Raw genomic sequence first — 24,288 nt, 5'->3', positions numbered from 1 at the left:
AGGGGGTGCTATAGAGGCCCAGAGGCCCGCCTGGATCTGGGCTTCTGGTTCTCAGTAGCGGTGGCAGTCTAAGAAAAAGGAGCCAAATTTCGTGCGTTCTCGACCATGGCAAGCGCCCCAATAAGGGTCTTGTAAAGAGTTTGCTTGCCAAGTTTGACAAATCAGAAGCTGCAATATCATTTTTGCCATAACCAGCACCCCCAGGGGCGAAAGTGCACAAAATTTGGCGTATATGTCAGGTGAGCTATGAAGAGTTTGCTTATGAAGTTTGATGACAATTGAGTAAAAAGAAGATGAGATATAGATTTTTGAAGAATAAATTTTACAGTTTTTCCCATGTCAGAAGGTGGCGCTGTGCTGTACATGAGCGATTATGAGTTGGAAAAATAAGTGTCTACAACAGCAATGTACTTTCACAAGGTAGTGGTGTGAAGGAAAAGCATTATGGAATTATTTACCAAAAACCCGTTTAGGAGCAATTGCGTCGGCCAAAAACAGCGCCCCCCATGGACGAAAATTCCCAAAATGTGGTATACATGACATGGGAGGTAGGAAGAGGGTGGCCGTGAAGTTTGACCAAATTTGAGGAAAGATTGGATTTTTTGCCCAAAAATAGCGCCCCCAGTGGCGAAAGTGCACAAAATTTGGCGTATATGTCAGGTGAGCTATGAAGAGTTTGCGTATGAAGTTTGATGACAATTGAGTAAATAGAAGATGAGATATAGATTTTTGAAGAATTAATTGTTTGGTTTTTCCCATGTCAGTAGGTGGCGCTATGCTGTACATGAGCGATTATGAGATGGAAAAATAAGTGACTACAACAGCAACGTACTATCACAAGGTAGTGGTGTGAAGGAAAAGCAATATGGAAATATTTACCAAAAACCCATTTTGGAGAAATTGCGTTGGCCAAAAACAGCGCCCCCCATGGACGAAAGTTCCCAAAATGTGGTATACATGACATGGGAGGTAGTAAGAGGGTGGCCGTGAAGTTTGATCAAATTTGAGGAAAGATTGGATTTTTTGCCCAAAAATAGCGCCCCCAGTGGCGAAACATCACAGAAATTGGGTCACATGTCAGAAGCCCAATGAGTGATTTGCGTGTGAAGTATGAGCAGTGTTGAGCAATTAGAAGATTTGTTATGAATTTTTAAGCATGTAAAAATCTGCATTGAAAAATGATTGACGTACAACTTCTGAACGGTTTACCCTACGTGAAACCTATTTAGCAACTTTTGTCAGCCATGTCTGTAGATGATGTCTATCAATTTTGGTGACGTTCCTATGAACGGTCTAGGAGGAGTTGCGCCGTCTTCGTGGCCATGCATTTCGCACAAAAGTGAAATTACCTCACTTCCTGTAGGGCGTGGCTAATGCATTGGCATTACATTTTTGTCCGGCCTGGTGAGATACATATGCGTACCAAAGGGCATGCCACTACTACAGACTACATGGCAACCAGGCACCTTAATGTGAGAGGCAAAAATCACAACACGTTAGGGGGCGCTATAGAGGCCCTGTGGCCCGCCTGGATCTGGGCCTCTGGTTCTCAGTAGCGGTGGCAGTCCAAGAAAAAGGGGCAAAATTTCGAGCGTTGTCGACCATGGCAAGCGCCCCAATAAGGGTCTTGTAAAGAGTTAGCTTGCCAAGTTTGACAAATCAGAAGCTGCAATATCATTTTTGCCATAACCAGCACCCCCAGTGGCGAAAGTGCACAAAATTTTGCGTGTATGTCAGGTGACCTATGAAGAGTTTGCGTATGAAGTTTGATGACAATTGAGTAAATAGAAGATGAGATATAGATTTTTGAAGAATAAATTTTGTGGTTTTTCCCATGTCAGTAGGTGGCGCTATGCTGTACATGAGCGATTATGAGATGGAAAAATAAGTGTCCACAACAGCATCGTACTAGCACAAGGTAGTGGTGTGAAGGAAAAGCATTATGGAATTATTTACCAAAAACCCGTTTTGGAGAAATTGCGTCGGCCAAAAACAGCGCCCCCCATGGACGAAAATTCCCAAAATGTGGTATACATGACATGGGAGGTAGTAAGAGGGTGGCCGTGAAGTTTGACCAAATTTGAGGAAAGATTGGATTTTTTGCCCCAAAATAGCGCCCCCAGTGGCGAAAAATCACAGAAATTGGGTAACATGTCAGAAGCCCAATGAGTGATTAGCGTGTGAAGTATGAGCAGTGTCGAGCAATTAGAAGATTTGTTATGAATTTTTTAGCATGTAAAATTTTGAAGTGAAAATTGATTGACGCATAACTTCTGAACGGTTTACCCTACGTGAAACGTATTTAGTAACTTTTGTCAGCCATGTCTGTAGATGATGTGTATCAATTTTGGTGACATTCCTATGAACGGTCTAGGAGGAGTTGCGCCGTCTTCGTGGCCATGCATTTCGCACAAAAGTGAAATTACCTCACTTCCTGTTGGGCGTGGCTAATGCATTGGCATTACATTTTTGTCCGGCTTAGTGAGATACATATGCATACCAAATGGCATGCCACTACTACAAACTATATGGCAACCAGGCACCTTAATGCGGGAGGCCAAAATCACAACGACTTAGGGGGCGCTATAGAGGCCCTGAGCCCCGGCCAAGTTTGGGCTTCTGGTTCTGAGTAGCGGTGGCAATTCTCGGAACTGGTGCCAAATTTCGTGCGTTTTCGCCCATGGCAAGCGCCCCGAAAATGGCCCAACAGCGGAGAAAAATAAAGAAGAAGAAGAAGACGGAAGAAGAAGAATAATTAAAGCCGCAAGCGGCCTCGACGGGCCCTCGCGCCAGCGGCCAAGGGGGGCGGGGGCATGCGTCCCCGCGAAATAACTTCCACAGCTTCTTCGGCAAGAGACATTACTCCCACAATGGCGACAAAGCACAGAATTGGACACATGGTAACAATAGGGTCTCGCACTGTACGGTGCTCGGGGGGCGCTATAGAGGCCCTGAGGCCCGCCTGGATCTGGGCTTCTGGTTCTCAGTAGCCGTGGCAGTGTAAGAAAAAGGAGCCAAATTTCGTGCGTTGTCGACCATGGCAAGCACCCCAATAAGGGTCTTGAAAAGACTTTGCTTGCCAAGTATGACAAATCAGAAGCTGCAATATCATTTTTGCCATAACCAGCACCCCCAGGGGCGAAAGTGCACAAAATTTGGCGTATATGTCAGGTGAGCTATGAAGAGTTTGCGTATGAAGTTTGATGACAATTGAGTAAATAGAAGATGAGATATAGATTTCTGCAGAATAAATTTTTTGGTTTTTCCCATGTCAGTAGGTGGCGCTATGCTGTACATGAGCGATTATGAGTTGGAAAAATGAGTGTCTACAACAGCAACGTACCATCACAAGATAGTGGTGTGAAGGAAAAGCATAATGGAATTATTTAACAAAAACCCGTTTTGGAGCAATTGCGTCGGCCAAAAACAGCGCCCCCCATGGACGAAAATTCCCAAAATGTGGTATACATGACATGGGAGGTAGTAAGAGGGTGGCCGTGAAGTTTGACCAAATTTGAGGAAAGATTGGATTTTTTGCCCAAAAATAGCGCCCCCAGTGGCGAAAGTGCACAAAATTTGGCGTATATGTCAGGTGAGCTATGAAGAGTTTGCGTATGAAGTTTGATGACAATTGAGTAAATAGAAGATGAGATATAGATTTTTGAAGAATAAATTTTTTGGTTTTTCCCATGTCAGTAGGTGGCGCTATGCTGTACATGAGCGATTATGAGTTGGAAAAATAAGTGTCTACAACAGCAATGTACTATCACAAGGTAGTGGTGTGAAGGAAAAAGCATTATGGAATAATTTACCAAAAACCCGTTTTGGAGCAATTGCGTCGGCCAAAAACAGCGCCCCCCATGGACGAAAATTTCCAAAATGTGGTATACATGACATGGGAGGTAGTAAGAGGGTGGCCGTGAAGGTTGACCAAATTTGAGGAAAGATTGGAATTTTTGCCCAAAAATAGCGCCCCCAGTGGCGAAATATCACAGAAATTGGCTAACATGTCAGAAACCCAATGAGAGATTTGCGTGTGAAGTATGAGCAGATTTGACCAATCAGAAGATTTGTTATGAATTTTTAAGCATGTTAAATTTTGCATCGAAAATTGATTGACGTATAACTTCTGAACGGTTTATCCTACGTGAAATGTATTTAGTAACTTTTGTCAGCCATGTCTGTAGATGATGTGTATCAATTTTGGTGACATTCCTAAGAACGGTCTAGGAGGAGTTGCGCCGTCTTCGTGGCCATGCATTTCGCACAAAAGTGAAATTACCTCACTTCCTGTTGGGCGTGGCTAATGCATTGGCATTACATTTTTGTCCGGCTTAGTGAGATACATATGCTTCCCAAATGGCATGCAACTACTACAAACTACATGGCACCCAGGCACCTTAATGCGGGAGGCCAAAATCACAACGAGCTTGGGGGCGCTATAGAGGCCCTGAGGCCCGCCTGGATCTGGGCTTCTGGTTCTCAGTAGCGGTGGCAGTCTAAGAAAAAGGAGCCAAATCTTGTGCGTTGTCGACCATGGCAAGCGCCCCAATAAGGGTGTTGTAAAGAGTTTGCTTGCCAAGTTTGACAAATCAGAAGCTGCAATATCAGTTCTGCCATAACCAGCACCCCCAGGGGCGAAAGTGCACAAAATTTGGCGTACATGTCAGGTGAGCTATGAAGAGTTTGCGTATGAAGTTTGATGACAATTGAGTAAATAGAAGATGAGATATAGATTTTTGAAGAATAAATTTTTTGGTTTTTCCCATGTCAGTAGGTGGCGCTATGCTGTACATGAGCGATTATGAGTTGGAGAAATAAGTGTCTACAACAGCAACACACTATCACAAGGTAGTGGTGTGAAGGAAAAGCATTATGGAATTATTTACCAAAAACCGGTTTTGGAGAAATTGCGTCGGCCAAAAACAGTGCCCCCCATGGACGAAAATTCCCGAAATGTGGTATACATGACATGGGAGGTAGTAAGAGGGTGGCCGTGAAGTTTGACCAAATTTGAGGAAAGATTGGATTTTTTGCCCAAAAATAGCGCCCCCAGTGGCGAAATATCACAGAAATTGGGTAACATGTCAGAAGCCCAATGAGTGATTAGCGTGTGAAGTATGAGCAGTTTTGAGCAATTAGAAGATATGTTATGAATTTTTTAGCATGTAAAATTTTGAAGTGAAAATTGATTGACGTACAACTTCTGAACGGTTTATCCTACGTGAAACGTATTTAGTAACTTTTGTCAGCCATGTCTGTAGATGATGTGTATCAATTTTGGTGACATTCCTATGAACGGTCTAGGAGGAGTTGCGCCGTCTTCGTGGCCATGCATTTCGCACAAAAGTGAAATTACCTCACTTCCTGTTGGGCGTGGCTAATGCATTGGCATTACATTTTTGTCCGGCTTAGTGAGATACATATGCGTACCAAATGGCATGCCAGTACTACAAACTATATGGCAACCAGGCACCTTAATGCGGGAGGCCAAAATCACAACGACTTAGGGGGCGCTATAGAGGCCCTGAGCACCGGCCAAGTTTGGGCTTTTGGTTCTGAGTAGCGGTGGCAATTCTCGGAAGTGGTGCCAAATTTCGTGCGTTTTCGCCCATGGCAAGCGCCCCGAAAATGGCCCAACAGCGGAGAAAAATAAAGAAGAAGAAGAAGAAGAAGACGGAAGAATAATTAAAGCCGCAAGCGGCCTCGACGGGCCCTCGCGCCAGCGGCCAAGGGGGGCCGGGGCATGCGTCCCCGCGAAATACCTTCCACAGCTTCTTCGGCAAGAGACATTACTCCCACAATGGCGACAAAGCACAGAATCGGACACAGAGTACACGGTGCGCTGAGATGTTGTCATGGACAGAAAATTTTATGCCATGGCTTCCCAACCAAATTAATGTATTTACCTCATCAGTCACCAAGCTATAGCTACATAGGATTGTCTTCTGTTAGACATCAATTAGTCTGTATGTAACGCTACAACACTTGCTCCCGACTGCCTACCCATTCCCCACAAGTCATGTGTGTTTTAGGCAACCAAAACAACATACTCCTGGTGCCTCATGATTGTAAACACCTCTCCTGCAACTGATACAGCGCAATGAGCGCCCCCAGAGGTGAAAGTTCACCAAATTTGGTATACATGTCAAGGGACCTATGAAGAGTTGTTGTGTCAAGTTTGACCAATCAGAAGCCGAGATATAAAATGTTGCCTGAAAACAGCGCCCCCAGTGGCAAAAATTTACAAAATTTGGGAGATATGTCAGGTGACCTGTTAAGAGTGTGCGTATCAAGTTTGATCAAGATTGAGTAAATATAAGATGAGATATTGATTTTTGAAGAAAAAATGTTTTGGTTTTTCCCATGTCAGTAGGTGGCGCTATGCTGTACATGAGCGATTATGAGTTGGAAAAATAAGTGTCTACAACAGCAACGTACTATCACAAGGTAGTGGTGTGAAGGAAAAGCACTATGGAATTATTTACCAAAAACCCGTTTTGGAGCAATTGCGTCAGCCAAAAACAGCGCCCCCCATGGACGAAAATTCCCAAAATGGGGTATACATGACATGGGAGGTAGTAAGAGGGTGGCCGTGAAGTTTGACCAAATTTGAGGAAAGATTGGATTTTTTGCCCAAAAATCGCGCCCCCAGTGGCGAAATATCACAGAATTTGGGTAGCATGTCAGAAGCCCAATAATTGATTTGCGTGTGAAGTATGAGCAGTTTTGAGCAAGTAGAAGATTTGTTATGAATTTTTAAGCATGTAAAATTTTGCATTGAAAATTGATTGATGTATAACTTCTGAACGGTTTATGCTACGTGAAACCTATTTAGTAACTTTTGTCAGCCATGTCTGTAGATGATGTGTATCAATTTTGGTGACATTCCTATGAACGGTCTAGGAGGAGTTGCGCCGTCTTCGTGGCCATGCATTTCGCACAAAAGTGAAATTACCTCACTTCCTGTTGGGCGTGGCTAATGCATTGGCATTACATTTTTGTCCGGCTTAGTGAGATACATATGCGTACCAAATGGCATGCCACTACTACAAACTACATGGCAACCAGGCACCTTAATGCGGGAGGCCAAAATCACAACGAGTTAGGGGGCGCTATAGAGGCCCTGAGGCCCGCCTGGATCTGGGCTTCTGGTTCTCAGTAGCGGTGGCAGTCTAAGAAAAAGGAGCCAAATTTCGTGCGTTGTCGACCATGGCAAGCGCCCCAATGAGGGTCTTGAAAAGAGTTTGCTTGCCAAGTTTGACAAATCAGAAGCTGCAATATCATTTTTGCCATAACCAGCACCCCCAGGGGCGAAAGTGCACAAAGTTTGGCGGATATGTCAGGTGAGCTATGAAGAGTTTGCGTATGAAGTTTGATGCCAATTGAGTAAATAGAAGATGAGAAATAGATTTTTGAAGAATAAATTTTTTGGTTTTTCCCATGTCAGTAGGTGGCGCTAGGCTGTACATGAGCGATTATGAGTTGGAAAAATAAGTGTCTACAACAGCAACGTACTATCACAAGGAAGTGGTGTGAAGGAAAAGCATTATGGAATTATTTGCCAAAAACCCGTTTTGGAGCAATTGCGTCGGCCAAAAACAGCGCCCCCCATGGACGAAAATTTCCAAAACGTGGTATACATGACATGGGAGGTAGTAAGAGGGTGGCCGTGAAGTTTGACCAAATTTGAGGAAAGATTGGAATTTTTGCCCAAAAATAGCGCCCCCAGTGGCGAAATATCACAGAACTTGGGTAACATGTCAGAAGCCCAATGAGTGATTTGCGTGTGAAGTATGAGCAGTTTTGAGCAATCAGAAGATTTGTTATGAATTTTTTAGCATGTAAAATTTTGCATCGAAAATTGATTGACGTATAACTTCTGAACGGTTTATCCAACGTGAAACGTATTTAGTAACTTTTGTCAGCCATGTCTGTAGATGATGTGGATCAATTTTGGTGACATTCCTATGAACGGTCTAGGAGGAGTTGCGCCGTCTTCGTGGCCATGCATTTCGCACAAAAGTGAAATTACCTCACTTCCTGTTGGGCGTGGCTAATGCATTGGCATTACATTTTTGTCCAGCTTAGTGAGATACATATGCGTACCAAATGGCATGCCACTACTACAAACTATATGGCAACCAGGCACCTTAATGCGGGAGACCAAAATCACAACGACTTAGGGGGCGCTATAGAGGCCCTGAGCCCCGGCCAAGTTTGGGCTTCTGGTTCTGAGTAGCGGTGGCAATTCTCGGAACTGGTGCCAAATTTCGTGCGTTTTCGCCCATGGCAAGCGCCCCGAAAATGGCCCAACAGCGGAGAAAAATAAAGAAGAAGACGGAAGAATAATAATAGTGAACTCTTACAAGAACAATAGGGCCTTCGCCCTATAGGGCTCGGGCCCTAATAATAGTGAACTCTTACAAGAACAATAGGGCCTTCGCCCATAGGGCTCGGGCCCTAATAATAGTGAACTCTTACAAGAACAATAGGGCCTTCGCCCATAGGGCTCGGGCCCTAATAATAATAGTGAACTCTTACAAGAACAATAGGGCCTTCGCCCATAGGGCTCGGGCCCTAATAATAATAGTGAACTCTTACAAGAACAATAGGGCCTTCGCCCTATAGGGCTCGGGCCCTAATAATAGTGAACTCTTACAAGAACAATAGGGCCTTCGCCCATAGGGCTCGGGCCCTAATAAATGCTTCCAATGTTATAGTGTTGTTTGTATTTGGTTGCATTCACTGCATGAATATATTTGATTGACAATTTGACTGACAGTGTTTTGGCATATTTAACATTTATCCTCCAAAATAAATCAACTGTTTTGGTTTAAGATTGTGCAAGCCTTCAAATTTTCTCACTGAACATTTCTCCTTCACTTTTTTCACCTGTAGGCATGTGACAAGATTTAACATGATATTGCTCAACCTACCTCTGTAAAGTCAGCTAACAACTTATTAAAATGCACCAGAATTCAGCAAATAACATGTATGATAATAAAAAACTTCTGGGGGAGGACCCCCAGACCCCCCACTAATCATTTCCTTCAAACCAATGTACAACAACCTGTACAATCTGTTACATTGGCCAACCAATCTACATTCAAACTGCCATAATGTGTATGGGGGCACTACAAGACACACATAGGCCTACAACACACAGATAAGGTGTTATATCTCTGTGCAATATGATATGGTTATCAAATTAGAGGGTTATTTTCCCAAAAGTATATTGGGGCAGGGCGGCGGGGGCAGGGGCGGGTACGAGGCAGAGCCCCCCCACATAACCAATCCCAATTTAACCCCTGGTGCCCACTCACACCTGATTGTCATCCCATTGATTGAAAACACCTGACACTAATTTCATCTTCAAATTAACTGCTAATCCTCGAGGTTAGCATACTTTTGCCACTCACAGATATGTAATATTGGATCATTTTCTTCAATAAATAAATTACCAAGTATAATATTTTTGTCTCATTTGTTTAACTGGGTTCTCTTTATCTACTTTTAGGACTTTTGTGAAAATCTGATGATGTTTTAGGTCATATTTATGCAGAAATATAGAAAATTCAAAAGGGTTCACAAACTTTCAAGTACCACTGTACTGATTCTTTTGAAAAAACACGACAAAAGGTCTTCAAATTCGTCCTCAATCTTTGGTTGGTTGTCTGCGGATGATTTAGAACCTGTAGCCATGGAGAAACAGGTGGATGAATATGCAAGCCAAGTCTCTCATGAAGAAGAGCAACAACTGCTCGAGTGGTTTTCTGGAACCCAGCAAGTTAATACATGGTACAAATCATAGTTTGCTTCTTCATTTTTTACTGATTTGGTGTTCAACTTTCACAGTTATGATAAAGCAGTGTATGTTTATAATTGTCATCTCTGTAACCTCACTTGGTAGGCAAAAGGCTAAATCATGGCAGTAATTAGGCACTTTCACTTTAAGCCCCGGAGCTGGCAGAAGTGGGTGACGCATTGTGCCATATGCATTGTGCACCGCAGCCAGGAAATTGTTAGGGTTCCCTTCCTAAACTAAGTTGCTCATAAAACTACAACCTTTTCTGGTTCTAACAGTACCAATTATAGGACCATGTAGACCCTTTCTATTTTGTGCTACAGTGTTAAGTAGGTAGCCCTGTGATGACCTGGTGACTTGTCCAGGGTGTACCCTGCCTCTCGCCCATAGTCAGCTGGGGTAGGCTCCAGCTTGCCTGCGACCCTGTAGGACAGAATAAGTGGCTGCAGATAATGGATGGATGGATGTTAAGTAGGTGTGGGGGGTCAGCGCACAATTACCATTATTTATATTTTATCAAAATCATCGTATCTCTGCAAACATAAAAGATTTTTTCAAAATTCCAAAACCTATGATCTTGTTATCGTGTCCCTTTACAAACAGCTGATTTTAAGGTGAATTGAACCTGTCTGAAATTTTAAGGTAAAGTCCCTACAATTATTACAGAATTGGCGCAAAGGAAAAGACCATTGCAAGATTAATTTATAATCACTGTGATAAACTTCCCTGTATATTTCTGAATCTTGTCATTGCCATTTTGTCACTGAAACACGTGCGACATTATATTGCATCTAAAAACATGATTTCAATGTCAAAAGAATGGACATGCCATCCTGTTATCTCTCTCAACTAACATCATTTTTTTCTGTATTTATAGGCTCTGAAAGAGATTCTCTCACAACATGAGCAAAATGTCTGCTGTTCAATTAATACTGTATCTTCAGATACGAGTAACACATCATGTCCATCTTCCATCAAATCCTGCCTGTAAACAAAATAAACTGTCTAAACAACCACTATTCTCCTTTTGGTACTTCATCCGAGTATGCTATAGCCAAAACAGCCAAAACATCTGTGTCTACTGTTGTACAAATAGCAGCTCCTCCTTTTTCAAATGCTGCATCATTGGCACAAACAGAAACAGACTTTCTGCCCCCTCCTTCAACTACAGCATCTGAATTTTATTAAAAAATAAATTACGGTAATTGTGCACTGACTGGGGGCACACCTGGCGCATGCCCCCCATTTAAAAAAAAATTGTTTTAGTACATGGCTACTTGGAATTGTGACTTCACTGTATTGCAGATACCAAGATACTTGCTGTTTTTTAATTAATAAGGTTTAAAAAATAAACAAAATAAATTATGTGGGATTGAGCTGAAGAGTTTATGGTATAAATTTATATTTAATAGTAGTTTTTTTTTTAAACTTAATTTTGTTCTCTTTTTTTGCTCATGACATGAATGCAATGAAAAGTAAACTGGGCAAATCCTGTTGGATTTTAACAGGGCATGGGAACTTCTTGCATCTATATAATAACATACTGTATTCCCGGACCACACTGTAGACTACATGTAAAGGGTGTGCACCATCCTTTTATGTTACTGTTAGAACCAGAAAAGGTTGTAGTTTTATGAGCAACTTGGTTTTGGAGGTGAACTCTAACAAATTCCTGGCTGTTGTGCGCTCACTGCACACAGTGCATATGGCACAATGTGCCACCCACTCCTGCTGGCTCCAGTGCTGAAAGTGAAAGTGTCTAATTTCTGCCATTATTTAGCCTTGTATAAAACTTCAGAACTGCCATCAGTTAAAAGGATAAAAGACTAAGGACAACTAAAAAATTCAAGCAACAGGCTAAACACTTGAAGTTACCTCTCTTTGTCCATACAAATCGAACCCATTCATTCCCTAAGTGTCCTGCCGACTTTGAGCTATTCAAAATTATGGCTTTTTATCGTCTATACTTGAACAGCCTTGAATGACACACCTCTTAGGAGACATGCTTTGGTTTGAGTTTTGTTGTAGAATAAAAAAAAAATAATTAAAAACGTGCTACACTTTGCAAAGCAGACTAAGCCAGAAATGCCATGAACTTTCAAGCATTGCACATATGACATCACTTCCTTTGACTTAACAGTAACTTACCAGGAATGCATTCATGTAATGGTGGACTCAAACAGCCCAATTTTACCAACTAAATAGAATATGTTCCCAGTCTTGTATTAAAATACAATTTTGACAGAAAACTATTTAGCATGTCTAGTTTTATAAGGTATCATTTCTAGGGGTGATGCCATTTTCATAAGACTAACACTTTAAACACACAGATGTGTTTTGTCGCTCTTAAAACTTTTTGCTGTCATCATGACACTTGTCATGAGCTGCGTCTCAGTTAGAAAACTTTACCTCATATTCAGAAATATTACTCACTCACTGTGGTCCATATCACATCTGATGAGTGGGGACCCAGTTGTGACATCATTGGCATAGTGTCTCAGCTCACTGTGCCAGGTGAGCTTCAATCCTTGCCATATCTCGTCTTGGAGCACCATGTATCACAGTCAGCTGTTAGATGGTGCCAGTTGTTGTCAAAACCACACATCTTCAAGTCTTCCTTTGTGCAGTCCTTCCATCTTTTCTTAGAACGGCCCCTTGATCTTTTCCTGTGGGCTAGTTCCCCAAACAGCAATTTCTTGGGAATACGTTCATCGTCCATTCTGCAAATGTGACCTAACCATTGGAGACGATTGGTTCTTATAATTGTCTCAATGGTGGTGCAATTGGCTCTCCTGAGGACCTCAGTATTTGTTATATGATGCCACTACTTGATGTTGAGTAGACAGTGTAGAGAGTGTTGGTGGAACATTTCCAGCATATGCCGGTGTTGTGCTAGTGTAGGCCAGGTTTCACGTCCATGTAGCAAGGTAGGAAGGACAATTGCTTTGTAAACAGTCAATTTGGTGTTGATTGATAGGCTTTTCCTGTCCCAGCATCTAGTTCTTATGGAGCTGAATGTGAAAGCGGCTCTGCTGACTCTCTTCTTTATCTCTGGCTCCAGGTCACCATCATCTGTCATATCACCACCAAGATACATGAATTTGTGCACTTTATTTAACATGAAGTCATCAATAATGATTGCTGGTGGATCAGGGCACTGTATGTGCATGACTTCTGTTTTGGGTTTGCCTATAGTTAGCCTCCAATCCTTACACGCATCACTGAGTGCTGTAGCTGCATTTTGCAGTGAAGCATGTGTTCTTGTTCCAAGGGCTGCATCATCTGCATATAGAAAATAAATCAATCTTGATGTTTTAGCCAACTTTGATTTTAGGTGGCAAAGGTTGTAAAGGTTACCATCCAATTTATGACATATGTCAATTCCAAAGTCAGGCATAGACTGGTGAGCTTTTTGCAGCACATAGGCAAAGAACAAGATAAACAGAGCAGGAGCTAAGATGCATCCTTGCCTCAGGCCTGTTGACACTTCAAAAGATTCTGTTAGCTCCCCACCAACTGATACACGTGCTTGCATCCCTTCATGAAAGCTCTTTATGATGTTGACAAGCTTGGGAGGTATGCTGATCTTGAGAAGAAGGTTCCACATAAGCGACCTCTTTACCATGTCAAAAGCTTTGACTAGATCAACAAATATGATGTGCAGCCGTTGGTGTTGCTCATGGCACTTCTCTATCAATTGACGTAGGGCAAACATCATGTCGAATGTTGACTGACCACCTCGAAAACTGCATTGGGCTTCTGGGTAGTGCTTCTCAATGCTTGGCCAGATGTGATTTAAAATCACTCTTGCATACAGTTTGCCTGTGATGGATAGGAGGGTTATACCTCTATAGTTGCTACAGGTGAACCTGCAGTTCTTTTTAAAGAGAACAATATGGCTATCTTTGAAGTCTTGAGGCACCCTTTCTTCATCCCAGATGGTTAGTAGGAGTTTGTGAAACTCTGTAAGGAGGGGTTGGCTGCCAGCTTTGAGAATCTCTGCTGGAATACAATCGGGGCCTGGGGCTTTGTCATTGGCCAGTTGTTTCATGGCTTTTTGCACCTCTGCAATAGTTGGCTGGATTTCTAGCTCAACTTGGACCTCTTCCTATGGGATGTCATCCAGGACTGAGAGGTTAACATCATTAGGCTGATTAAGCAAAGTTGAAAAGTGCTCTTTCCAGCGGGCAAGTATCCTCTGTTTCTGTAAGCCGATTCCCTTCACTGTCATTTATTGGACTAAGACCTGGGGAGTGACACTTACTGTCTGGAAAAAAACTTTTGGAGTCATGTCTTTCTGCATGCTGTTCTATCTCATGGGCACGGTCGAGCCACCATTGATTTTGCAGGTTGCGTAACTCCCTCTGGCAGTTACTTCTTAGATAGATTAGATTAGATTAGATTAGATTAGATTAGATTAGATTAGATTAGATTAGATTAGATTAGATTAGATTAGGTAAAACTTTATTGATCCCTTTGGGAGGGTTCCCTCAGGGAAATTAAGATTCCAGCAGCATCATTACAGATAAACAGAGAAAATAAATAGAGAAAACTTCTAGATAAATTAAAATAAATTAAGTATTTACATATACAAATATATAAAAAGAAAAAGATATGGGGAAGAGAGGAAGGGGGGAGAGAGAGGAGGAAAAAAGGGAGGGGGCAGCAGGAGAGATATTGCACTTTATATTGCACATTGTTCGATATTGCTTATTGTTAGGCTAGGCTACTGCTCCTTCCCGTCCTCTGTCCTCCTGTTACCCCTCCTCCCCCCCAGAGAGGAGTTGTACAGTCTGATGGCATGAGGGACAAAGGAGTTTTTGAGTCTGTTCGTCCTGCACTTGGGAAGGAGCATTCTGTCACTGAACAGGCTCCTCTGGTTGCTGATGACGGTGTGCAGAGGGTGACTGGCATCATCCATGATATTCAATAGTTTGTCCATAGACCTCTTCTCTGCCACCGTCACCAGAGAGTCCAACTTCATGCTGACAACAGAGCCGGCCCGCCTGATCAGTTTGTCCAGCCTGGATGTGTCCTTCTTGGATGTGCTGCCCCCCCAGCACACCACGGTGGAAAACAGGACACTGGTGACCACAGACTGATAGAACATCCACAGGAGTTTCCTGCAGATGTTAAAGGACCACAGCCTCCTAAGGAAGTATAGCCTGCTCTGTCCCTTCCTGTATAAGTGATTGGTGTTGCAAGTCCAGTCCAGCTTGCTGTCCAGCTACAGCCCGATGTACTTGTAGGAATCCACAGTCTCCACCTCGACTCCCTTGATCAGAACTGGTCATGACCTTGGTCTGGACCTCCCAAAGTCAATGATGAGTTCCTTGGTTTTCGAGGTGTTGAGCTGCAGATGGTTCCTGTCGCACCACACAGCAAAGTCCCTCACCAGGGTCCTATACTCCTCCTCTCTGTCGTCAATGATACACCCAACGATGGCTGTGTCATCGGCAAACTTCTGAATGTGACACAGCTCCAAGTTGTAGCAGAAGTCCGCGGTGTACAGGGTGAAGAGAAGAGGGGCCAGCACCATGCCCTGGGGTGCTCTGATGCTGCTAATCATAGTGTCAGATGTGATGTCCTTCAGCCTGACGTACTGTGGCCTGTCAGTGAGGTAGCTGGAGATCCAGGTGACCAGGCAGGGGTCCACTCGCATCCTGTTCAGTTTGTCCTGAAGCAAAAGGGTCTGGATGGTGTTGAAGGCACTCAAGAAGTCCAAGAAGAGGATCCTCACTGTGCCATTTCCCTTATCCAGATGTGAGTGGGCTTGGTGTAGCAGGTAGAGGATGACGTCTTCCACACCAACACCTGCCCGGTACGCAAACTGTAGACAGTCCTGGGCATTTTGTACCTGGGGTCTGAGGAGGCTGAGGAAGAGCCACTCCAACATCTTCATCAGGTGTGGAGTGAGTGCCACTGGTCGGAAGTTGTTCAGCTCGCTGGGCCAATTCTTTTTGGGAAATGGAATGATACATGATGTCTTCCAGAGGGTGGGCACTCTCCCCAGCTGCAGGCTGAGGTTGAAGGTCTTGCTGTTCTATACCGCTGGCAATTCTCTGGGGTCTCATGTCTAAGAACCTCTTGGAAGTCTTGGCATTTCTGGTCTAAAAGTTTGTTGATGGTGGTGTTGTTTTCATCAAACCAGTCATGATGCTGCCTTTTTTGTAGACTGACTGTTTCTTTGGTAGAGTTGTACAGATTTTCATGGATAGAGTTCCAATGATCTTCCATGGAGTCTGCATTAAGATGTTGGAGATTTACAGCTATCTTCTCCCCAAGTTGTTGTTTCACTTCTGGTACTTTAAGACATGAGATGTTGAGACGCTTAAGTCCAGTGTTATGCTTCCTGTGTGATGAAATATGGAAACAAAGTTTTAAGCATGCACATACTAGCCTGTGATCTGTCCAACAGTCAGCACTGTGGTGAATGCAAGCATCTATAAGGTCTGTCCTATAGTGTTGGCGAGCAATGACATAGTCAATCATGTGCCAGCATTGTGACCTGGGGTGCATCCAAGTGCCTTTACGGATACCAGGGTGTGAAAACATCATGTTGGCAATGGATAGGCCATATCAGGTACACAGCTCTAGAATAGTACTTCCTTGCTTGTTCTCCAAACCTAGACTATGTGGGCCGATGACATCAGGCCAAGTTATGTGATCTGATCCACCTCTTGCATTGAAATCACCAAGCAGGAAAAGGCGATCATGTCTGGGAACTAAATCAAGTTCTTCTGATAGCTGATCATAGCCAAGGGTTCTCTCCACGGTAGGTCTTTTACAGGTTGGGACATATATGCTGATAACCATTGCATAGCAATTCTTTGATAGCTGTATACACATCCTCATGATTCCAGCTGACTACAGATTGGCGAAGGTTGGATTTGAGTACAATTGCAACGCCTTCTTGTTTTGGTTGGTCACTAGCTCTGCCAGAGTACAGGAAGATGTAATTTCCCTTGATAAATTCTCTCTCTTCAGGAATGCGGCATTCATTCAGGCAGGCAATGTCTATGTCTAGATGTTCCAGCTCAGCTGATACAAGAGCTGACTTGCACTCAGGGGCTTGGCACTTGGATGTTGTAGGATCTGACAAAGTCCTGATGTTCCATGAGCCAAGTTTGATCTGCCTCATGTAGTTGTTGCGGGCATGTTTGGGCACATCAGGGTCACGGGTTCCTTGCGGCTTTGCCCTCAGCCCATCATTAGTGTGTGGGTGCTGCCCAGACGTACGATGCATAGTAAATGTTGTGCATTGTCTCAGGTCTGTAGTGGGTATGAAGTTCCACAACCAAAGGTTGCTGGTCTCAGGCTGTGGGTAAGTAGGCTGCCCTCTTCCATACTTATGTCCCCCAATGGCAAATGGTGCAGCGTAGACTCCTAAGAGACGCAAATCATCCACACCCCATGCCGGAGGGGCAGTCAAATGTAAGGACAGTGGGCTGACCCAAGCAGGGACTGATCTAGGCAGGCGGTCATTGGGATGTCTTTCCGAGGAGTTGAGGGAACCCCATCCATTCTATGTGTGGTAGCCTGCCCATCACCTTTTCCTAGCTGGACATTAGCTTAGGCATAGGTGTTGTAGCCTTTGCATGCTGAAGCTCCTCCACCCAGCTGGTAGGTACCCCCATATTTTACTGTCAACCAGGCTGGCATGCTCAGAACACTGGTGACAGAAAGGACATGGGACCCCTCCACGTTGTGATCATCGGGGAGAACTGCTCTTAGTCTGACCTCTCATCTAGGACCTATTTGCCTTGGGAGACCCTACCAGGGGTAAATGCCCCTGACAACATAACTCCTAGAATCACTGAGGCACTCAAACCCCTCCACCACATTAAGGTAGCGATTCAAGGAGGCAACAGAAATATTAACTGATTTACAAAATCCAGAATCTTTGACTGGAATGTAAAACAGACCTTTTGTTAAGGTTCAAGGATACACTGACAAGTTTTTAAAATCCAAACACCAACTGTAATAGCAAAACCAGTTAGTTTTAATACTCAATAACAGTCTAGAACAGTAAGCTACAATAGTCTGTTGTGTCTCAAATAATAAAAATAGGGTAAAGAGAAAGTTGTACAATTTTTGCTGAACTACACTAGTGCAGCATGTCAGGATAGAGAAAAAGATTAGCCTCACATAGGGTCACAACCCACAGTTTGGGAACTCCTGCTTTAGGTTGACCTTTATACTCATTATTTATTGGTTTTCCTTTCAAATTCAGAACCCTCGTCGAGAAATAGTGAGGATTATGCAGTACCTGGACCTGTCACTATCTGATGATATCATCAACAAGGTCATGGAGTTGACATCCTTTAATGTGATGAAGAACAACCCAATGGCCAACTACTCTTTCATCCCAAAGCCAGTATTTGACAATTCCATCTCTGCTTTCATGAGAAAAGGTTGAGATACATAACATCACTAACATTTCTCTTGGTTCTCCCCAAGTCAGTGTTACATTAATATATGATTAATATGTTTCTTCTCCACAGGAGAGGTTGGAGACTGGACCAACTACTTCACACCAGCTCAGTCTCAAATGTTTGATGAAGACTATGCCAGACAAATGGCTGATGTGGACATTCCCTTTCGCACCAACATATGAAAGATCTCACCGAGAACCTATTCTAAGATAAAACACTACATTAAACATGGATATGCAAAAATAATTTGGACAGTTGTGACAAAACTCATAGAAAGTATTACTTTATGAAGGATTTGTGAAAAAACTCTTAACAATCTCTGCATAATCTCATGCAACATAATTTTGTACAAACTTTATTCATTATCAGTTGTAGATCTATTACTTTTCTGATCCAAACTTGCTGGTCCTGTTATGGCAAAATATTTTGCTATGATTAATGTATGGAAATGACAGAAATATGCCATGCAGTTTATATTCTGAAATGCAGTTTCCTAACAAGTTTCTGCACAAATGATGATTAAACTTTGGACTGAGTAAAGCCTGATAAATGTGTGTCTCATTTTCTCATTCTCTAAGTGCACTGAAGGAGGACTGAGTTCTGGTTTTGAGCTCATGAGATCTGAACCTAACAATCTGGGGGCTTGGTCCAGGAGCATGGTGGCCATCATCATCCTGTAGCTTACCTGTCCAAAATAAGGTATCCCAGTCGGTCTTCCTGCAGTCACTGCTGCCACTCTCATGGTCATGAATGCTGAAAAGATTATTTTGTCCCATCCACTTATTTTACACACCTCTCACCAAGTCCTTATTTTAAACAACATTCAGACATGGCACATGACAGCACAGAGATGGTCAGGCTACAAGGCCATTTTATGCACAAGACAAAATCTCAGCATTAAACCCACCTCATCTTCCAACTCTCCTGTACTTCTACAACCACAATTCCAAAAAAGTTGGGACGCTGTGTAAAACATGAATAAAAACAGAATGTGAAGATTTGCAAATCATGGAAACCCTATATCCATCCATCCATCCATCCATCCATCCATCCATTATCTGTAGCTGCTTATCCTGTGTAGGGTCACAGGCAAGCTAGAGCCTATCCCAGCTGACTATGGGCAAGAGGCAGGGTACACCCTGGACAAGTTGCCAGATCATCACAGTGACATTCTAAGTGCTAACACACAGACAAGCAACCGTTCACACTCACATCTATGGTCAATTTAGAGCCACCAATTAGCCTAACCCACATGTCTTTGGACTATGGGGGGAAACCAAAGCATCTGGAGGAAACACACGCAGACATGGGGAGAACATGCAAGCTCCACACAGAAAGGCCCTCATCAGCTGCTGGGCTCGAACCCAGGACCTTCTTGCTGTGAGGCAATAGTGCTAACCACTACACCACCGTGCTGCCCTGGAAATCCTATATTTCATTGAAAATAGTACAAAGACAACATGTCAAATGTTGAAACATACATTTTATTCTTTTTTGAAAAATATATGCTCATTTTGAATTTGATGTCAGCAACACATTTATCCCAAAACAATAGGACATAATTTTTTCTTCTGATGGTCAGTTAATTGTCCAAATCAATGGAGCAGATTTAAGTTTTTGTGCTTGATACATTCCTGAACAGAATCACCTCAAGTGACCAAAACGGTTTGACATAATGGGTAAGGTCATGTTTTGTTTTGTTTTTTCACATACAGTTCTAAAACTGCTTTTTACAACATTTTCATTTATCTGTTATTTTTTAAAAAGTGCAATCATGACATACATACTACATAGATATTATTGTAGCTGAACTTGTGCTGAATACAAAAAAAAAGTCATATGACTTTGAAAATACTGCTTAGATTTGTTGAAATTGACAACAAAATCAGAGCATGCCAAAAAAGTGCCAGAAAATACCCTCAGACCCCAGAGGGTTAAAATCAGTCCCATCCAACACTTCCTGTTGCTCTTCATCCCATGTGACTTTGCGCCACATTGAGGGACAGTTGGGAACTCAAAGAGAGGTTACTAGCACTTCATCTGGGCTCCATTTGTCTATGCACGACTATACCTCATTGTTGAAAATCACTCAAAACAAGTCCCACAGTTCAAAATTCTCTGAGTCACACTTCCTTATATCCCATAAACTCACCCATCATAACATCATATGTTAATATTCACCAGATACCTATCTTGAGATCAGAGAGGGACACTCATCCACCAGATGTGGTGCTCAATTAGAGGACAAAATTCCCACACTACCAGTAATATACATGGACTAACAACACAGATGTCCTGTACAAGAAGGGCCAAAGTCGTCTCCACCTCTTGAGAAGACTGAGGTCTTTTGGTGTGTGCAGGACACTGCTTGGGACTTTTTATGACTCTGTGGTAGCATCAACGATTTTCTACACTGTGGTCTGCTGGGACTGTGGAAGTTCAGAGAGGGACAGGAAGAAACTTAATAAACTGGTCAGAAGGGCTGGCTCAGTCTTGGACTGTCCTCTGGACTCCACTGAGGTGGTGGGTGAGAGGAGGATGTTAGCCAAGCTGACCTCAATCATGGATAACCCCTCTCACCCCCTACATGAGGCTGTGGGGGCTTTAAGCAGCTCTTTTAGTAGTAGACTGCTACACCCACGGTGTAAGAAGGAGAGGTACCGCAGGTCATTCATACCTACTGCTGTCAGACTGTATAACATCCACAACTTGTAACGTAGCACCAATAACCTGTTTGTCATTTAATTTGCACTACTTCACGACTACTACCTCTGCCATCTCTCATCGATGCAATTATTACGTATGTGCAATAATATAGGCCCTAAACTATTTTTATGCATACTTATATATATATATATATATATATATATATATATATATATATATATATATATTATTAATGTATTTATTGAATGCACCTTGTATGTGTGTGTATGGGCGGCATGGTGGTGTAGTGGTTAGCGCTGTTGCCTCACAACAAGAAGGTCCGGGTTCGAGCCCCATGGCCGACGAGGGCCTTTCTGTGCGGAGTTTGCATGTTCTCCCCGTGTCCGCGTGGGTTACCTCCGGGTGCTCCGGTTTCCCCCACAGTCCAAAGACACGCAGGTTAGGTTAACTGGTGACTCTAAATTGACCGTGAGTGTGAGTGTGAATGGTTGTCTGTGTCTATGTGTCAGCCCTGTGATGACCTGGCGACTTGTCCAGGGTGTACCCTGCCTTTCGCCCGTAGTCAGCTGGGATAGGCTCCAGCTTGCCTGCGACCCTGTAGAACAGGATGAAGCAGCTAGAGATAACTGTAGTAATAGTACAGTACTGATTCAACTTAACCTTGAGTGTCCCCCTTCCTAAAATTGTCCGCCATCAAAGACAATACTCACCTCATTCCCTGCTTAATTTCTAATTATTACAATACTGGTTTGCTGTTTCCTGTGTGTACACCAATCTACTTTCAGAATTCATTTCTAATAGAATACGATTCCTTGGAATCCCTTCCTGAGTTAGACTGCACCACTGTCCTACCCTTCTGCTGAAACGTTCAATTATTCCTATAGTCTCGTACTCTTGATCCATGTATTCTACCACCAGATGTCCAAATGGTTGTCCTAGCACTAGCATATGCTTTCATGCAGTTAATGTCCTCACATTATTCCAAACCACAAATTTCACCTCCATTCACCGCTTTATCTACTGCAACTCAACACTAATCCAAACAAAGAAAATGCAGATGTTTTCTACTGAAGTAACCCTAATGTAAATTTATGACTATATAGAAACAAAGACAAAACTTCTCTGCTGGAAAAGCTTAACCTTGCAGACAGACACCACTCTTAGTTATGAACCCAAATGTCTACAGCTATAGATTAACATCTGCAATTCTCTTATTACAGTCACCACCCCCGCACAAAGGTCTAAAACATACATAAAGTACTACACGAACAAGACAGACCCCAAAACCCCTTCTTGGCTTCTCTACCATCCATTACCTTCTCGTTTCACACTTCTCCATACTCATACATTTTCATAAAGAAATGCTTGTCCAGATTGTTTTCCACATTATAGTTGTTACAAGTTCCACTAAACTAGGGTTAGGGTTAGCCCTGTCCACACGGCAATGGATTCAGGTGATTCCGATACAATTGCTTATCGTTTAGGCCTGGCGTCCACACGGCACCAGCGTTTTGGGTGCCCAAAACGCAATCTTTTTGAGAACGGGTTCCAGAGTGGAAAGATCTGGCAACGTTGCTGTTGTGCAGTCGTCTGGATGAGTAGAACGGATTTGTTTACGATGACGTCACAACCACATGACTGTGAGTGCTTCACGCCGGGTAGAAGTGTAACGAACTCGATGCGAGTTGTCAACAAATCCTATAACTTGGTTCATGAAACGCGCTTACAAAATATTTTCACTGTTAATATTTATTGTGTAATGGTGCAAAGTGAGAGAGAGAGAGAGAGAGAGACTCTGCCCTTAGGGCAGAGTCAATCCCGCCAGCAAAAATAGGGAAAAAAAGGAGCGATCTCACCTCTTCAGATGATGGTTTAAGTCCTACAATACATTCCTCAAAAAGGGCGTAGAAGAGCAAATTAATCCATCAATGTGTAGCATTCAATTTATTCCGGACCATTAAAGACGCCGCCTTCCGCGTAGAATCATACGTCATCCTCGCCGCCATATTGGATAGGTCAAAGCGGAGAATAAAGATTCATGTGCTGCGTTTAACTGTACCAACAGGTTTACCGTCCAAACGAGATCACATGGGATTACCTTTCACAGGTGAGAAACAACAAATTAATCCATCAACGTGTAGCATTCAATTTATTCCGGACCATTAAAGACGCCGCCTTCCGCGTAGAATCATACGTCATCCTCGCCGCCATATTGGATAGGTCAAAGCGGAGAATAAAGATTCATGTGCTGCGTTTAACTGTACCAACAGGTTTACCGTCCAAACGAGATCACATGGGATTACCTTTCACAGGTGAGAAACAACAAATTAATCCATCAACGTGTAGCATTCAATTTATTCCGGACCATTAAAGACGCCGCCTTCCGCGTAGAATCATACGTCATCCTCGCCGCCATATTGGATAGGTCAAAGCGGAGAATAAAGATTCATGTGCTGCGTTTAACTGTACCAACAGGTTTACCGTCCAAACGAGATCACATGGGATTACCTTTCACAGGTGAGAAACAACAAATTAATCCATCAACGTGTAGCATTCAATTTATTCCGGACCATTAAAGACGCCGCCTTCCGCGTAGAATCATACGTCATCCTCGCCGCCATATTGGATAGGTCAAAGCGGAGAATAAAGATTAGCTGCGTTTAACTGTACCAACAGGTTTGCCGTCCAAACGAGATCACATGGGATTACCTTTCACAGGTGAGACTGGAAAAATACTTTTCATTGTATTTGGTCATTATAATGTAATTTTCCGAACAGATTTTCCTGACTTTGTGGCTAATATGAAGTCTCGCGCATAATAGTTTATGCGCATGCGTCCTTACTTCTTCTATTGTTCTGGTGTCTCCGAAGGGACCGTCTTACAACGCCCCTAGAGGTGTGCAGAGGTGGAAAGTAACGAATTACATTACTCGCGTTACTGTACTTGAGTAGCTTTTTTGTGTACTTATACTTTTTCAAGTAATTTTTAAAGAGTGTACTTTTACTTTTACTTAAGTATGTTTTCTTTTAAGTAGTGTACTTCGGTACATTTTACATCGCAACCGTTACTGAGTAAAAAATAAATAAATAAAAAATAAAAAAGGCTAAAACGGAGAAGGGGAAATGCGTTCTGGAAATGAATCACGGGAAGGACAGTTGTCGCGCGCGAGAGTCTCACACAGACGATGGCGGACATGCACCGGCACTTTAAGGGGGGGGCTTCGGGGGGCTCAAGCCCCTGGGCCACAGCCAATCAGGGGCCTTGTAATATTAATAAAATAATAAACTGTCGGAATCGTGGGCCTACATTAATGTACGGATAGAAATAAGGTTAGAAATAAATGAGCGCACAGTAGCCTGCTGTAAGAGACATGGGGG

General features: G+C 43.0%; 1 protein-coding gene across 3 annotated transcripts in view; it reads left to right on the top strand.

The window, feature by feature from the left end:
* sult1st6 (sulfotransferase family 1, cytosolic sulfotransferase 6) overlaps positions 1-18,727 on the top strand; it is a 160,317-nt gene extending 141,590 nt beyond the window's left edge. For all 3 annotated transcript variants that reach the window (XM_060939371.1, XM_060939372.1, XM_060939370.1), the window contains 2 exons: positions 18,042-18,222; positions 18,313-18,727. In XM_060939371.1, coding sequence (XP_060795354.1) covers positions 18,042-18,222; positions 18,313-18,425 — 294 coding nt within the window. In that variant the 3' untranslated portion in view covers positions 18,426-18,727. The remainder of the gene's footprint in view (positions 1-18,041; positions 18,223-18,312) is intronic.
* The last annotated feature ends 5,561 nt before the right edge of the window (positions 18,728-24,288 follow it).

Source organism: Neoarius graeffei, chromosome 14, assembly GCF_027579695.1.
Source record: "Neoarius graeffei isolate fNeoGra1 chromosome 14, fNeoGra1.pri, whole genome shotgun sequence".
In the NCBI taxonomy this organism is placed as follows: domain Eukaryota; kingdom Metazoa; phylum Chordata; class Actinopteri; order Siluriformes; family Ariidae; genus Neoarius; species Neoarius graeffei.
Note: the sequence above shows the minus strand (reverse complement) of the source record. Positions and strands in the feature narration are given on the sequence as shown.